This window comes from Micropterus dolomieu, linkage group LG17, assembly GCF_021292245.1.
Source record: "Micropterus dolomieu isolate WLL.071019.BEF.003 ecotype Adirondacks linkage group LG17, ASM2129224v1, whole genome shotgun sequence".
In the NCBI taxonomy this organism is placed as follows: domain Eukaryota; kingdom Metazoa; phylum Chordata; class Actinopteri; order Centrarchiformes; family Centrarchidae; genus Micropterus; species Micropterus dolomieu.
This window is the reverse complement of record NC_060166.1, coordinates 10,238,534-10,256,184: the sequence shown is the minus strand read 5'-3', so window position 1 is coordinate 10,256,184 and position 17,651 is coordinate 10,238,534. Positions and strand designations below refer to the sequence as shown.

Genomic DNA, 17,651 nt, shown 5'->3' with positions numbered 1-17,651 from the left:
TGGTATTTAATCAATTTATTACAGGTCCTCACAATTATATTATAAATAGACAGCAACATGCAACACACCACAGACAGTTTTGTGCAGATAAGGTTGGTTCCCATCTTACTGGACCTTTTTAAATACTTGGTGGCAGACTTTGTCGAGGGCAGTGATTTCCTGAAAGAGAAGAGACAGACCTTCAGACTGAGTCCAACATGATGCAACAAATGTATCTTTTAGTTGCATAATCAGGCAGAGCTTACATCTATTAGATAATGGGTCATTATCTTTTTTTATTGTTATTGCCTATAGATATGAGAAATAATTCTGATTTTACTGGGGGTTGAGAAAGATTTCCCTATGCAAGGGAAGGGAGAAAGTGTTTTTTATTGCTGGTTAATGTGGTCAGCTTGACAGACATCTGTATCACACAGGAACATCTAATTTGCACACAACTGTACCATGACTTAGTCAATGTGTCGTGCTTTCACTCACCAAATGTAGCTGATCTCCCTCAATCCAGTGTTTCCAGCCACGATTTTCTTTCTCTCCCTTCTGAACACACACCAACTTGTCTCCGTCCCAGGAAACCAGTGACTGATATCACCACACAAACAAACAGGCATCATTTTATTGGCTACTATTAAAAAAATATCTTTTATAACTATCATCACTTAATCTATGGTTGCCTTTAACCATAATTATTCTTTCTACCAGTGTTTGAGAGCACTTGTTACTTGTTCAAATATAAGAAAACAGCCCCACCATGACTTTTCGGTTGTCCAGGCCCTTTGTGTACTCCTCAAACTCCTCTCCGACAGTGAAGTTGACCTCGTAGTTTCTGAAGGTGCTCAGGGTCTTTGTTTCAAACTTGTCTCCGTTCTGGACGATCACTTTTGTCTGATGCAGGTGGGAAGCTATCTTTCTGGTGGCAAAGTCAATGTCTGCAAGCATGAACACACAAGAACGAATAGGATTTAATGTCAGTGGCAGGAGTTTTATAGGGTTTGAAAGAATTTTCTTTAGTGTCTAGTTTAACTTTTTTTACTGACTAAATCCCTATGCACACAGACACAACAAAAGCACACGTCCACAGACACACATGACACCACAGGCCACTTATTATGATTCCTCTTCTACTGGTCGTTTTGACAGTCTCATTTACCCTTTAAAAAATGACCTTGCTCTGAGTCAGAATGTGCCTAAATGAGTTTCTCCTCCCCATTCATAGGCCACGCCAAAGAGAACCTGCCCCTCCCACAACCGTTTAGATATTCATATCCCATTTGCCTTAAAGTGAAAATTCAATTTCTTCCCATCACTCTTACAGATGAGGACCCTATATTTACCCATCTAAATAACATTTCTGACCCATTTCCATAAGGATGTCATTTTCCCATCCGCTCGATGGAAATGAGGTGCAGGCGTTCAGGATTTCCTGGAATTTGTGTGAGTTGAGTGTACCGGGGCTGTTTTATGAATTGCAGATAGAGTTGTGAATAATGAAAGTGTTTCTGGGCCTGATCAATGACGCGTCAAAAGGAGGAGAGCCGACTGCTGTGCGCTCTCTCTCTCTCTCTCTTACTTTTTTATTTATTTTTTAAATGACAAGCTGGCCCGCTGCCTCATCCGGGGTCAGAATCTGTCTTCCTTTTCTGCGGATCAGGGGGATGAAAATGCAGAAAGGAGTGAATCAATATTTGTTTGGCGTGGTAAGCGACGGCAACCGCTCATAGAGTGGAGGTTAACTTGGCCTGACAGCAGCTCAATGAGGAAATGAAGCAGTGCCACAGTATTACCCCCCCCCATACTCTCCCTCCCACTGCTGCTGTCTCTCACTCTTTTTGTCACACTCATCGTTAAATGTTTTGTTTTTCCTTCTAACTGCCTTCTGTTTTTAATGAGGATTATAAGCCACAGCCTCCCCTTCTATGCCATCATGCATTAAGTAGGCAGTAAGAGGGCGACTCACCGATAGCCTTCATGACGTCCTCAAAGTTGTCGTTGCTCACCATCTCCCAACGTCCATTGTAGTCTGCAGGCATTTTTGACTGGTGTGCGAGTTGGGTAGCAGTTTACCGTTAGGTTTGTTTGTCAAACTGAGAGAGACAGTTCAATGGCCCAACCCTTTATATAAACTGTGTGTGTGTATGTGGGGGGGTGTGTGTCTGTATGTGGACCAAAGGACAGGGTCCGCCTGATAATTCCCTCAGAAAGGAGTGTGTGCGAGTGTTGTATGTGATATAAAGTTCGGGTTTACATTATGAACTGTGGACCCATTCCTTCACTATGCATGCGCATTTTCTGTATGTTGCATCTGATAACGTCATATTACTGGCAGAAGTGTGCAATTTGTGCACATGCTCCAGTGTCTGTGCATTACTTGGATGCACTTAAAGAGTCAATCCCCATTTCCTGCCAGCAAGCTAGCAGGCTTTAGCAATTACTCATTCTAATGTACTGGGTTGGAGGGGAGATGGAGAGGAGCAGGCACGAGTGCTGTTTCTGCACAAAGTTCATTTCTTGAGTCTTTTTTTTTTTTTCTTGTGGAAACATTCCTCTCTGGTTTCATGTCCAAGAACAAAGTTCAAGGGAAGATATTTTGTTGGCTCAAATGCAATTCCACTATGGTATTTAACAGATCATTTTTGTTGCAGAAATATATCTCAAAATTCTTGACTTCAAGGTCTCCATAAAATCAGTTCAAGATCAGATTATGTTTGAATCAGCTGGAGCTTTGAGCAAGAGGGTGTGAGCAAGTGTGCAAATATTTATACCAAGATTTCTGTGTGTTAAATGTCTGAGCTGCTTAGTATTGGTTTATGCAAAGCTGCTGGTTTGTATTGAGGTTACAGTTTTACCACAGTTCATTATTTATGCTTAAGAAATGTGAAATAGAACTTGAATTGCCGTCTAAAACCCTTTTCTGTTCTTTCTCAGACATCAACAGAGACTCTCTTAACAGCAGCCATAATCAATACACTTTGGTGTCTTGTTTGATCGTTTTCAGAGGAGCTGAAGGGCTTTCAAAATGGTGCTGTGATGATATGGTTTCACAACTGCAGAAGTGCTCTATCTGACAGTGACACCAGTATGATCTTGGGTCAATCGGGTTGGATGTGGAGGGTCAAAGGCGAGGCGGGCGGTGTGAGTCATGGTTTATCGGAGCTGATAAGATGCATGGATCGAGCGTAACACTGATCTATCACCCAAAGTCAATGATCAGATTGCAATGTCTAATTATACTCCTTCACCCCAATGTATGTAATTTTCTCTGTGTAATGACAATGACCGATCTTGTCTGCAATCAGTATATTTCATATTTTACAACATATAATATAAAAACGAAAAAACAATGTTCATAGAGTGGGTGATCCATGTAGCAACAAGTAAGGTAAAATTTGCTCAGAAAAGCTAAATTAAAGCTGCACTAATCAGTATTTTTATATTAACAATAGAAATGACAAAATGTAAAGTAAAGGTCACCTGTGACCAACCAGCACAGAATTATTACCAGAATTATATCTCTTTGGAATATGATTGTGAATCCAAAAGTTTGTTTGTGAATCCAAAATGTTAAGCTGAAGTCTCACGGGTGGGACCAACTATAGACATCAGATCACCATCAGATCAAAGCCGTCTTTTTAATAGCAAGAATGCTGTCATGTTTTTTCACCAGTTGGTGCGCGTAAATTGCTTTTTAAGTGTGGTCAAGTGAGCTGTCGTTTTTGAATACCCTGTCAAGCTAGCCACTGTTGGGAGCATATTTTCTCAGTAAGCTTCTTGCTATATGCAATGGGATACTTCATGAATCCACAATTTTCTGCCAAGGTTGGAACACTTGATTATTCTACATGATGCTTTTCTGAATTTGTCTTTTTCTCTGTGCTCTTTTCACTGGTTTGAAGTGGGCAGGGTTCATTTGGAAAAAGGTGATGTCATGTCAGATATAAAAATATAAGATTTGAAACAACATTTTTGGGACTTTAAAGTATTTATAAATTACTTAAAACATTGGCACAGCAAAAATGCACTTTCTATCTAGATACATATTTAAATGACACTATTAACAAAAAGGTTGATTGTGATAAATGTCACCAAAACACCAATGTTCATACCCTGATTGTTTTTCACAAGCTTCACCTCAAGTTAACTTCAGGGTTGGATAACATTTTGTTAATTTCACCACACAGGGGCAATGTTGCTACATACAAGCATAAGTAAAAGCTCCTCATGAAAATAGAAGCTTAGGATCATGTGCTTTGTGCAAAATAGTACCACATGTTATACTGTGATCAAAGTTAAGATGACACACTGCCATCTGGTAGGCGAGGGCCGACTTGGTGGAAATCTGTTCCCTATGGTTTGTTGCTTTCATCAGGTGAAGTGGAAGGAGTTTGTAAGTTGTAAGAACAGGTTAAAGAGATGCAAAATCTGGTTTTACAGTAAACATCACAAGTAAACAAAGAAGAAGAGAGAATTTTAATTTGAAAGTGCACTTAATGATTTAGAAAAAGACAAGTAATGCTATAAGGACTGTATTCACTTGCACATGCACACACATGCTTGCATGCTCCCGCATACACGTACACAACATCTTATAAACGTATGCAAATGCAATTAGGGTAGTTTTAATAATGCATGACAGCGGATCATATTAAATTCTGCCTAATTCACAGCTAATGGCACTTCCTGCGCCCCATAACCTTGGAGGCACACACCCACACACTGCATTGAAATTTCCATCTGTTATCATACGTGTCAATGTGTGTTGAATGTGGTTCAACATTTCTGCATAGCTTGGCTGCATTTCACACCTTCCAGCATATCCTGTCTGTGTTTTCCAACAGCAGATGTATGTGTTGAAATGCACAGCGTCTCCTTTTAAACACACGTTATATACAATGGTCGACAGGCTGTGAAGTAATCCTGTGCTTCTGTTTCCTAGGGCTCTTCATTTCTCCCCTCTCCCTCTGAGAGTTTCAGCCTAATCCTTTAACAGTAAGATGTTGTGCATTGTGCTTGCATGCTGTGTCACTCTCCTCAATACGGTTTCAATATCCTGTGTGATTCAATTCAATTTGCTTCATTAGCGTGGCATTCAAAGCAGTGTATTACTAAGTCTTTAAATCCACATGCAGCTCCCCCAGCACCCCCTCATCGTTCCCTTCCCTTCCTCCTCCCTGTTGTTTCAAAACATCAAAGGTTAGATTAATCACAATCCTCAGTGGAGACAAACGACTGAGAGAAGTCTGCTCTTTGTTATGAAACCCTCGTCATGCATTTCAGCAGAGTAGATATATTTGTAATATATTTTCATGCCACCCATGGACTCTAATAGTGCAGCGTCTTGCTGTGTGCTTTGATGTCCCAGTGAGAATTGAAAGGGCCCCAGTGTTCCCACACAATTGAATGAATTTTTTTATTTTATTTTTTGCTTTTATCCTCCTTACGGAAGTCTTTCCGAAAAAAAGAAGCTCAGCAGTGCTGTTGCATGCAGCAGTACAAGATGAAAAGTAGCCATACAGAATGAATGCATGAAACTACACGGACAGATTTGCAGAAAATGTCATTTTCATTTTCAAAACCTTTGCAATTTCACAGGACAAAAGCTAGGTGAGTGCCAGTCCATTTCTATAGCTATTACACACTCACAAATAGTGTGCAGAAAAGAATAGGTTGGGCAGTCTTGATGTCAATAGATGAGTCCTATTCATGTGCCGCACACACATTCTCAGAGCTGTGGAGATTCTGTGTCAAGGTCACCCTGGGTGTAGGTGTGTGCTGCTTCATACAGGTCTGTACATTTGTATCCTGTCACGAATGTACGCATACTGAACGCGCTTACCTGTGGTTGTCCATTTATGCATGCTAAATGCCTCACCGTGCCTGACCATCATCACTCTCCTACATGCCTGCTCTGATCTGACCTATACCAGCTTGCACCCGAGCCCATTCTCCCTACTGCTTCCAAGGATAAATCAAATCCCATGTTCCACCCCTGTGTGTGTCATCCTGTCCCCTGAGGGGAAATCTTGCGATCCTGACCTCCACCAATCCATGTGGTGCTTCCTCACCCATCCACCCCCAGAGAGCAGCATCCAGATAACATCCTAGGAAGAAAACATACTATAAGCTATCTGCCATCTTTCACTTTTTTGAGCTGGAAAACAGAGAGGGGAATAAGGGGATAACAATGCTAAATATTTCATGTTTTCCTCTTGGTAATTCCGTACGGTCGGAACGAGACCTCATTTTCCACAGAAACATAACCAACTGCGGGACTGATTGCGGGAGCCCGGGAAGCTCTGTGTTTCTCTCTATTTTTTGCTTCTCTGCTCTGAAATAGGCCTGGATGGTGATGCATAATACATGGGGCTTCCTATGCGGAGCTGGAAAGGACTGTGGGTCCTGAGGGATCAACCAGGGAAAGGGTGTCCAAATTCGCATTCTGCAGCGTAGGGCCAGGAACGTCACGGTCAGATTACTGTAATACTTCTGTAAGTTATTGTTCTGTTTTTCTTTTAAATCAGAGACACGAGGCAAACAGAATGCAGAATTTTCATTTAGTCTAATTTGTTATTTACTGAATGTATCTTCCCCTGTGTACAACATATTTATAGAGACAAAATTTCGGAAAAATGTTTGTTTAATGTAGGCCCTATTCATTTGAGGAGGTTAGCAGTCGCCTCATTACTCAGATCTGAAGTTTTTGTCTGCTACTTTGTTTTGCCTCTTCAGTGAAGTGGAAACTTGAGTGGATGTTTAAAGGTACAATGTGTAAGATTTCAAGATTTGTCTTATTCAGACTCCCAAGTAAAAAGGAGATAGCATAGCACCAGAACTGGGCTCAGCAGCCTCCCAATGAACACGAAACAGCACAACACAGCCTCAGAGGCTGACAGAGGCCAGTTTGACGACATGGAATAAAGTACCAAGGTGATTTACAGCATGTGTCAGGACTCTGACAGAAGAGTGTATGAGAAGCAAGGTAACTTTAAATTCAGACATTTGTGAATGGAGTTTGGTGTGATGTTCCTTGCTTACAGGTGAGAATGCAACATGTCAAGACTAATGCTACATCTTCTCCAACCCCTAATCCCAGTGAACACGGCTGGTGTTGACCGATGGAGGCCAGTTTGATGACAGGGAATACAGTACCGAGGTGATTTACAGCGGCTCCGGTCAGGACTCTGACTCCGGTGACAACGAAGACATGGCTGGTTCAGGAGAGGCATCAAGAGTGAGAGGGATGTCAGGTATCGAAGAGGTAGCAACAGCGTGTAGAGCCAGAATATTTTCACATCTAAGTTGGTGAAATAAGGATTTATTTTGACCAAGCCAGAGTTGGTGATTTTTGGAAAAAGGATAATACCATCCAGTTTTTGAATGTTTTAAACAAAAATTCTGGCCATATCTTACACATTGCTTGCTTCATGTTCATCATGATTTATTCTGTTTCCATTGCACAAATATTGCTTTTATTGATTCCAAATGTAAAACCTCTTTCGTGATATTTAACTTTTCTTTTAATTTTCAACTTTTCCACTCTGAACTTCACCGGCATTTTTTGGACTGTGAGGCTCCCTACCACACACATTCTCACATTGTGTGACAAAAATAATATAAACTTAAAGGTCCACTTACCTTTTGGAGATTTCAACTACATCTCAAGGTAAGTGCTGGGGAGTAGTAGTGCTACATGGAGGAGTGATGAAGTAACTTTCAGTTAGTGTAGCTACATTCAACAAAAGTATAGTGTTGCTGTTGCCTAAACGTTTCCAAGAATAGCCTGTAGCTTCACAAGTAGCAGTTTCAGAGTAGCTTCTCCAACACTGTTTAAGGTCTTCATTGGTTATGGAGCTGGATCTGGCTTTATCGTGTGAAGTTGACACATGACATATAATCATACTGTTTATATATTTTTTTTTACCTGTGCATGTTCTCCTGCTGTTATGTTATGCAGTATTATTAAATATGAATCATCTTTTATTTTGTATTCCAGCGTTTTCCAAAGTGTGGTGTGTGCACCCGTGGGAGTGCGCAAGGTGAAAAATGTAATGGTGGTGCAGCAGTGTAATAACTACAACAATTATTTTTTTGTGGAATTTTTCATGAAATAAAAATCTTAATTGAAAACTTTCCTTTGTAAATTTAATTTAAAATGAAAAACATTACTATTAATAGGCTAGTTAGCTCACAGGGAATAGCTACTCACACACCTCATTCCCTCTCCCTTCCCTCTGAGCCACCCGCGCTGTACTTAAAAATCCTCATATGGATCCTCTTTTTTTCCTATCTTATCTGTTTACGAGGCTATAACAGGGTGCGATTTGTGAGAAAACAGCGAAGGGATGTTTTAAAATATTTTTTTTGTCATGAAAATACCCCCCACCCTCCTCCACACGGATCGGCACGCAGGTGAAATGTGGATTGATTACAGTATGAGTAAAAGTTTCACTGCCACTGTTACTTTTTAAAGTAATAAATATTTAACGTTATATCACGATCAGTGAAAAGACAGAAGACAGATGCATGCTGTGTTAAAGTGCAGTGAGTGGGTAACTGATTTAAAGCAGTCACTTTCAGGAGTGTCACTGAGTGAAACCCCGTTGCTGTGACTTCGGGAATGTTCACACTGGTGTAACATGGACACTGAACTGCCTGTCATCATAGAAAGAGGTCTTCAGATTTTGATGTTTATTGCACCTTCAGTAAAAGTGTCTCTTCAACACACAGCTCCGCTGCTCACACACACACACATAAGCAAACCTAGAGACAGAGGGAGGTGGGGGTTTGGGGGTGCAGCAACCTGGTCTAGATGTAGAAGGGGGTGCGTTGCCTAAAAAGTTTGGGAACTGCTGTTGTAGTGTATCACTTTACCGATCAAGGAAGCCTTTGAAAATCTTTATTTCTGCTTTCGCATCCTTTCTAGCACACTGGCTGTGCAGGTTTTTAGTGGGGTGAGGAGAGGAGCTGCTGATGGGAATGAAAGCCTGTTCTGCTGAGACAGTTGGTTGCCAGTCCATCTGGGTAGCGATGGAAAGTGCTCCAGTTGTCACAAACATTCTGCATTTCTGCCTGCACCCTCTATAACAAACACTGAAGGGGAGAAAAACGGGGGAAAAAGAATGAAGAAGACAGGAATGAGTAAAAAAAAGAAGAAGTGATGTAAGGCAATGTGGGAGAGAGATAAGGAAAGCAGAAATAAATGAAATAAGGAAGGGAAGAAAGGAAAAGGTAGATTTTTACTACACATTTATTCCTCACTGTCACTCTGGGAGTGGAATGAGAAAACTTTGGCCCAGGTTATGTCTAATTTCTCTTAGTTATTTGGCTTTTCCGCTTGTGAGGCTTTCAATCTCGGAGGCCTTCGGGGGGTCCAGATTATCTCTTTCGTTTGTAGAAAATGAGCTGAGCTGGAAGCTACATTACCTCCCCTGCCTTATGTGAGCTCATTTCTCCCACAGCACCATTAGCTTGCTAAAGACATTTGGAGATGCACAGTGGAGGGTTTCCATGTTCATCAGTAAGTGCCTGGCATTCCTTCAGTCAATTATCACCAGAACTGTCTGTGTGTGATAATTCACGCCTCGGGCTTGTGTCTCTGCGCCAGGATGCATATACAAGGGACATTTTGATGAAGGTTTTGAGTAGAGATTTTAAACTCAAACTAGCATTCAGTCATCACTGCTCCATACTCACACTTGAGCTTGGGTGATACAGTGCAAGTGGCATTATGTATATAATAAGCTGTGACTAATGCAGAGTTAGTTAGCAGTTTAATTGTACAGCCTACATTTTTTATTGAAAGGAAAATATAAAACATTAACACAGAATGCAAAACATGAAGTGAAATGAGGTATTCCACTGATTTGCACATTGCTGGTATTGTGTGTGTAAGCAAGGCTATTTCAATCTGTCTCTATGGAGGGGATGTGTGTAAGGATGTGTAGCCTGCAAATTCAAATTAGTTATTAATTCACCGCTGTTTTCGTAGCCACTGCAGTATTTCTCGGTTGTGCTATGTAATGGGAATAACTACATTTTTATTTGCTACATAATGATTTGTAGCTGTACACAGTCTCCCAGGTAGTAGACTATGATACAGTGAAAGCAACAGGCTAATTTTGTGTTATATTCTTTGTACATTTTAAATAAAATAGAAATTAGATTGAAAGCAGGCATTCTTAGACACATATCAAAGTCTATTCAGCTTTAGCACTACTATATATTAAAATTGTATCTCTTAAAATCATGGTAATAAGTTATAGTCCTTAGGATTTCAGTCTTGGCTTATTTGGCATTATTTGTGGGATGGCAACAGCAAGTACCTTTTAATTATGCAGTCCCAGAGTTCTGTTCAAAATGACGCGCGTATCATGCAATGGAAAAATACTCCACTGAATGAAAAACTTGTACATTTGTGTGAACAGCGGAGCCAAACTAATTGTGTGCCAAGAAGATTCATCCAACCCCTGTCTTCTAGAAATAACATGTCTAATTTGCAACAGCAAATGTGTTTTAGAGGAATTGTAATGTATCATGTTTCATTACTATCAACATACTGAGGAAACACTGTCAATGAATGTACCTGGTAAGTCCCAAAATGTATCTGTGAAACATTCATGTATTCCAATTTTCTTCTTACAATAACTGCCCTTGCAATACAATATCTGGTTGTAGCAAGTGAAGCATTATTAATGGGTTTTTATGGTTCTGTTCACAGCACGCGCTAAGGTTAGGGAAAGACTTGGTCTCGGTTAAATATTGAAAAATTGCAGTGACTTGAAGCACAAGTATAATAATAATAATAATAACAACAATAATATTAATAATATTTTACACTTTAATAACATTCTTTACTAACCACAATCTTTCTCTAACCTTAACCAAAGCACTTTTGTTGCCTAAACCTTATGGCAATCCAGACAGCAATTAAGTTTCCTGTCACAATGTAATTTAGTAAAACAAATTAGTGTTATGTAAACAAATTATGTACGCTGTTGGTCTAGAACAGTGGTCACCAATAGGCTCTTCCTCTTAAGTGATCATTACGCGTGTAAATTGTGTTATTTTACTTTGAGAAACATAGTAAAAGCAAAACCTGTCAAGGTATAACGTTTCATGGAATGTTAAATAAATATGGTTGTTGTAATTAGCTGTTCTGCTTACCTCTGTCGGCTTAAAGCAACATTATGTGAGATTTTTTTTTTTTTTTTGTGATTGTGTAGTTCAATTCACCACTGTCGTAAATAAGAACAGCTGTGAATTTGCATTTGTTATGATTACATTACAATTAAAAACTAGCAAGTCGCTAACACAGTCAAGCATCAAGCAAGTAAGACAACACAAGACATAGCAATTTTACTTACTAGTTCAACAGAAAATTGCCAGCTTGGCGTCTGTCTTGCAGCCTTTTATTTCAAGAAGCTCTCACAATGTCCGGGAGCCTCTTCCTTGGTCAATCTTTTTTTTCTCTATTTGGCTTCCTCCATCAACATCCTCTTCGGTCTCTTTGCCTCTGCCATTATGTCATATCCATAGAGGCTGCTGAGCCCAGTTGTGTTGCCACCTTGCTCGGCTCTGGCTTGACACTGCAGCATAATGTTACTTGAAACTTGGGTGGCAAGCTAGCCAACAAAGCTAGACTGTAACTGAAAGAGAACTTACAGTAACGTTACAGACTAAACCTATGTCTGTGAAACCCCTGGCTGATTTTGATAGCTTACACACTGTTACTGAAAGTAACACGGGAGTTAAAAGCACATGTGGCGACGGAAGACGTCGCAAAGTTAATACGGTGACATGCACAGTACATGTGTAGTCTGTAAGTGTTATTTGCTCGGTACAAAATATATTAATAAAAATACGAAGTCAAAAACTGTAGCATTGTGTTTTTGCTTTGTGTGACTTAAGGTGTGTGCAGACTACATGATTTTCCGCGTCGGACGAACAAGTCGTTGTGGCGTTCACACTACGTGACTGATCGGTGACACACACTACACGAAACTCAGCCGAGTCCTCCAGATATTTGGCAAGCTACATTTCTGTCTGGCGTCGGCAATGTGGCAGTGATGTGTCGGGGAGCTGTTTTGATGCGTCATTGTGTAATTCACGCATAACAACTAGCGACCGCCGATAGTCCGTTGATTTACCCCTGATCACAGCCTGACGGTCGCCCAGCTGACCGACCGGCAAATCGGGCTAAAAATCCTGTAGTGTGAATTAAGCCCAATCAGAGAGCCAAACGTGAGCGTCTGCATCATTGTTTCTAAAGTCTTCAGTTTTTTCACGTCTGCACTAAAACGCTACCAGGAGTTGACAATAGTAATATAGTAAATTAAACTGGTAGTCTATCAATGACAAATGAGTGACTTTGGTGTCTACTATACATTCTCAATGTAGTTAATACTGATGTATTACATGTATTTAGAGCATCATTGTTAACATTGTGCTACATTACAAAGAAATACAAAACAATAATAATGATCCTTTAAAATAGAAATTTAACAAACTAGCCTGTTAAATGCGTGGCACCTACAAATGTGTCACAATTGTTAAGATATTTTGTGTAATAGCCTGTAAAAAAAATGGGCACAATGTGAATGTACTTTTTACAAGGGGTTTGAATAGTATTTTTGAGAGTGTAATTGCTCAAAAATGCCACAAGACGGAGTACCCACTTATGTGAGCGCTAGTAGGGCTGTGTGATGCTTCTGCTCCTCAGACAGAGAACAGCCCGCTGAAAGATCACAAGTGACATCTCCTGTCTCTGCTTTTCCTGTACAAAACAGGTTAGTAATGTGTGATATTTTGCTGCGATACATTTCTAAAGACTTTTAAAGCCTTTGTTATGTTTTTCTGACAACATTTTATGTGTAAATCAGTGATTTATTCAGTTAAGAGACTTTGAATTGAAGTGTAGCTAGCACCCGTGTAAAAAGTGTAACCAACATGGCAGCTTTCCAACGTTTTGTTTATGGTCACTGCTCCTGGACATTGCACTTTTCTTTGTATTTGCTAAAGCTAAAGTTTGAAGTACGATTATTTAAAGTTTGTTGAGTTGAGAATGTGTCAAGTCCTGCATTCAAGTCACCGTGATAATACTGAATATAGTGTAACATGTTGGTATGGTTAAAAAGACGTGTATTTTGTATAATGTAGGCCTCTGTATTGTTTTTATATGTTGTATCTGAGAATTTGTAAAAGTGTGAAACAAGTAGGCTTTACAGTACCAAAGCTACTGGATGTATGATTTTGGAGCTGGTAACCAGCAGTAAGTGTGCCTGTAATAAATGCTACAAAAATACCCCGACAAGCAGTAATGATTCTGAATGTGTCAGAACAACCGGCAAGGAGAGTAAACATGTTGCTCATTCATTTCAAGAGTCATTGTTCAAAATGAACACCTCCTCCTTTGGGTGGTCCAAAGGTCCTGTGCTAGTGGTGTAAACTAGTGTGCTAGAGTCAGCTATTAATTAATTTATGTACGCTGTTGGTCTAGAACAGTGGTCACCAATAGGTTCTTCCTCTTAAGTGATTATGCGTCCAAAATAAACAACACAGTACATTTTTGCAGCAATTCTTCATGTTGAGTTGATCAGAAATACTTTATTGATCCCCGAGAGTGTTACAGTTGCACATCAAGGCATAAGGAATAGAAATAATAATAGAAAGTTGGAACAAAAGTATATTATATATATATATATATATATATATATATATATATGAGCTTTTACTTTGAAAAGTTTTGGAGGACATTCAAAAGAGTCTGTGGCCTGCTTGACATACCTGTGAGAAAGCCGTCAGTAAAGGTCTGATTGGATTCCCTTGAATTTCATCAGGGAAATAAAAACATTAGTGTTACCTTGTCTGCCTCATCTCTTTTGCATATGAAGCCAACATCGTGTTTTTTTTTTTTTATGCGACTACACGACGATGAAAGGTTGTCGACTAAGACTAAGACTCTCTAGGCAACTATTAGGGGACAGCCCTACACTACCTCAGCCAAATGCTTTTGGGGGACCATGCGTTGTATTGTTAGCTTTAAGCTGTATTATTCATGCTGAGCTGATTTTATGTTGTTGTAGTTCTGCTTGGTTCAAAGGCTTTTTCACAGATTATCAGGTGGTTAAAGTGGCACATCAAACAAGCAAAAGGGCTTTTAAATGTCACTTCTTGGTCTGAACTATAATTGGTTATTCAACTGTTTTGTCCGGACTTTTAAACTCGGCCCTCTAACTGCTTCTAACCTCACTTTTCTGTCTCTCCCTGTGCTGCACTGTTTCAGCTAACATTTATTGCCAGTTATAGACCTTATGAATAATTGATCCGGATTCTATTTAAGAGCCTGACGAGGACAAATGGTACGGGGCTGCACTGGCCAATATTTCTTCCTCCACTGCCCTAATAGGAGCCCTCTTTACCCGCACCACAGCAGTCATTTTTTCTTCCTTTTATATTCTGTCTTGCCTTCCCCACCGTTTCCTTTTCTTTTAGTGCGCCAAACCGTCTTCCAAGTCCCTGACACTATTTTAAGAACTGGAATCATTCCAAACGGTATGAAGGGTATTATAGAGGCGTAGCTGCAGCACCATGACGGATGAAGCCAGCATCGGCCAATAGCGGATAGCTGGGTAAGGATTTATGTCTGTGGTTTTGTAGTGGACTGGCCCTTTAGTGTCAAAATCAGGGAGATCATTTGGAAACAACGACATGAGACTGTACTACAGCTATTAGGGAGATGAGGTGAACACCACAATCAATGCTTATCAAATTGAGCTTTTGTGTTTTTCGAAGTAGTCCAATTTATTAAGTGTATGCCCATACATATATGGGTGTGTACATGTGCTGGAGGGGTGAGTTAGAGTATTTCATCTGTATGAGTGTGTCATCGTGCTCACGCCAGAGAATGAGCAGGATCCAGCTTCAGAATGGCAGATCATTAAAGAGGTCAATTATGTTTTTTGCCTTTTTCCCTCTCCTTTTTTGAGTTATATATCTTTTTTGTGCATGTAATAGGTTTCCAAAGTGAAAAAGCCCAAAGTCCAGCCCAAAGGGAGTTCCCATCTCCCACAGAAAACTCTGCTCTGAACTGCCTGACAACAGCTCGTTTGTAGTCCAGCCATTTCCCTTTTCTTTTTTCCACCGGTGTTTTTGAGGGCGTGTCGTTCTAGCCGCTTGGTGAGCATAATGACGTGCATTTACAACCCTAAATAAGAAACCCCTGAAAAAAGCATAATACCACCTCTTTAAATTGTGTACATGCTCCAGGGATGACAGACGATATGGATCCAATAAACTGTAATGGACACACATAGGTAGATGTGTAATTCACTCAAGCACTAACCATAATGAGCAGTTCACCCAGTGTTGTAGCAGTTATCTTGCTCCTTCTACTGTGAAATCACTGGATGAATTCAGTAAAACACAAGTAGTTGAAAATCACTCTCTGTCGAGTATGCCTGCAAAAGTTACTTGCAAAATACTGTTTCTATACACTACATGGTGCTCCTGACTGCTCTGGCATTTGCTCAGCAGTGATATGCAAGAGTGATGTGAAAGGAAGATGGCACACTGACAGTGCTCAGGAGCTTGGGTTTATAGTAAAGTAAACCTGCCCAGTATAACTCCCTGATAGCTGGAATCCTGCACTCACACTAGGTCCTAAATAGAGAGATGGCTCCACTGATGAGTTACCTACCGAGACCTGCTCTTCTTGTTAGTATGTTGTCAGTCTCTCCCATCTAGCTATCTGCAACATCCACTTTTTCCCTCTTAACTCCCGCTCCGGCAATCAAACAATAATGCATCTCTCCATCAAAGATTTCTGTAAATTAATGTAAAATGAAAGGTGTATCAAAGTAGCTTAAAGTGGGCAGACAGATGAAAGGTCGGAGAAATGAATAAAGGGCATGCTCTAAGAAAGATTGATCTGATATATGGAGATCTATCTAAGCCTCTGTGCTCTGCTCTGTTCAGCTCTGCTGCTAAAAAACACATTCTGCAACTGCTCAGCAGTCACAATCACAGCACTCAGCAGAGAAAGATGTAGAAAACAACTGATGCATTTTTCACTCAGAAATAAAATTCCCACTACGTGATTTTATACTGTAATATTCTCTTCTTCAAAATTTATATAGTTGACTTCGTAAATGACAGTATTTTCAATCTACTCCACTGTTACTCATCATGGAGAGTACTACTCAATGTCTTCCATTGCTCTGGTGGAGCTTTGTAAAGTCTGAGAAAATAACCCTGAAGATGCCATGCTTAAAGACTACTAATTAACCAGCCCAGTAGACTATTACTAGGAATTATGTCCAGGGACCGGTTTCACAAAGAAATGATAGACTGGTCTGCAGTGTTAGGCCAGTCTTAATTTTGCTCTTAGATTGGTCTAATTTAAGTTCGAAAGTTTCACAAAAATAAAGACTAATTTTAAGCATAAAAAGAATAACTTAGATCTAAGACTCATGTTTCCATGTTTTCAATCAGTGACACCTGCTGTCGATTGGCATCAAATGACAAAAAAGACGAAACCATGGCTCATAATTCGTGGTTTGCTAACAATATTATTGTTGAGCGGCCCCTTGGAAATGTACTCAGCTACATGCCAATAAGGATAAATTTACCCAGAATTCATGGCAAATTAGTCCTACTTGAGATGGCCAAGAACATGAAGCTTTGAGCAGCGGATGAATTTAGACGTCTATCTGAAGCAAGTGAGATCCTGAAAAGTGAAGCCAGTGTGTAGGTGCCTTAAACCTGCAATCTTTCTAATAGCCAGCAGTGGGAGACCCCACTGGTTGCAAAAAAAGGCATATTGCATTGGAGTCAATGAGAAAATTGCCCTACTTCTATATGATTTAGAACCTCAGTAAACACTTTCTAATTAGTTTATGGTGTCAGTTGCTAGTTTCAAGTCTGCTTCAATACAGCATGATGTTCATTAGTAAATTAGCGTCCCCTTTAAAAGTAATCTAGATTTGTCTCTAACAAAAGAGGGCGATGGACTTGTATGAAAATGCAAAGCTGAGTTTCATGTCCATGGGTAGAATCTGTTTAAGCTCTATGAGCAATAATTTGTAAATGTTTGTTTTGGGTTTTGACACTTGCCCACAGAAATTGATAAATCAAAACTTGAGGCTCAGAAGGTTTTCTGCTTTGACCATTTCTACTATTTTGTTTCTACTGATGTATATTAAACTTGCTGAGGCCATCTACATCCAAAGTGCAAAAACATTTATTTGAGTGCATATCTTACAGTACAGAAGACGGATTTCACAGCAACTTACCTTTACCCTGTAAAGCAGAAGCTCTACACAACCCTGATAATAATGAATCTACAGAAAATGGTGGATCCTTGGATGTCTGTGGAATTTGAAATTGAAATGTTTATTGGCCTCAGTGCAGAAAAAGCAGCACTGAAAAAACATACTGCCGTGTAATCTTGGGAGAAGAATTTCTGTATACTTGTGTACTTCATATTCACATGAGCACATATTTATTTTCCCCGTTATCCTGCCATCAGTCACAGAAATGCAAATATTTATGTTCCATGTTACATCCCAACAATAGATATCACTACACTTGTGTCAGAGTGATGATCACATTCAGTGTAGCACACTGTTATGAAACATGTTGAAGTGACTTCTCAGTGCTAA

General features: G+C 39.9%; 1 protein-coding gene across 1 annotated transcript; it reads right to left on the bottom strand.

The window, feature by feature from the left end:
- LOC123985834 (retinol-binding protein 2-like) lies at positions 1–2,111 on the bottom strand. The gene is made up of 4 exons (XM_046073740.1): positions 1,955–2,111; positions 748–926; positions 478–579; positions 1–159 (listed from the first exon to the last, which is right to left on the bottom strand). Exons 1-4 carry the CDS (start codon positions 2,025–2,027, stop codon positions 106–108), a joined length of 408 nt encoding a protein of 135 aa, XP_045929696.1. The 5' UTR covers positions 2,028–2,111; the 3' UTR covers positions 1–105.
- Between the last annotated feature and the right edge of the window lie 15,540 nt (positions 2,112–17,651).

What these genes read in the sequence shown, in the direction of transcription:
- LOC123985834 (XM_046073740.1), bottom strand. Translation starts at nt 2,027, where the DNA reads ATGCCTGCAGACTACAATGGACGTTGGGAGATGGTGAGCAACGACAAC. An exon ending in TGGACAACCGAAAAGTCATG is followed by an intron (nt 580 to 747) that starts GTGGGGCTGTTT and finishes TGGTGATATCAG; the next exon opens with TCACTGGTTTCCTGGGACGG. An exon ending in AGGGAGATCAGCTACATTTG is followed by an intron (nt 160 to 477) that starts GTGAGTGAAAGC and finishes CTTCTCTTTCAG; the next exon opens with GAAATCACTGCCCTCGACAA.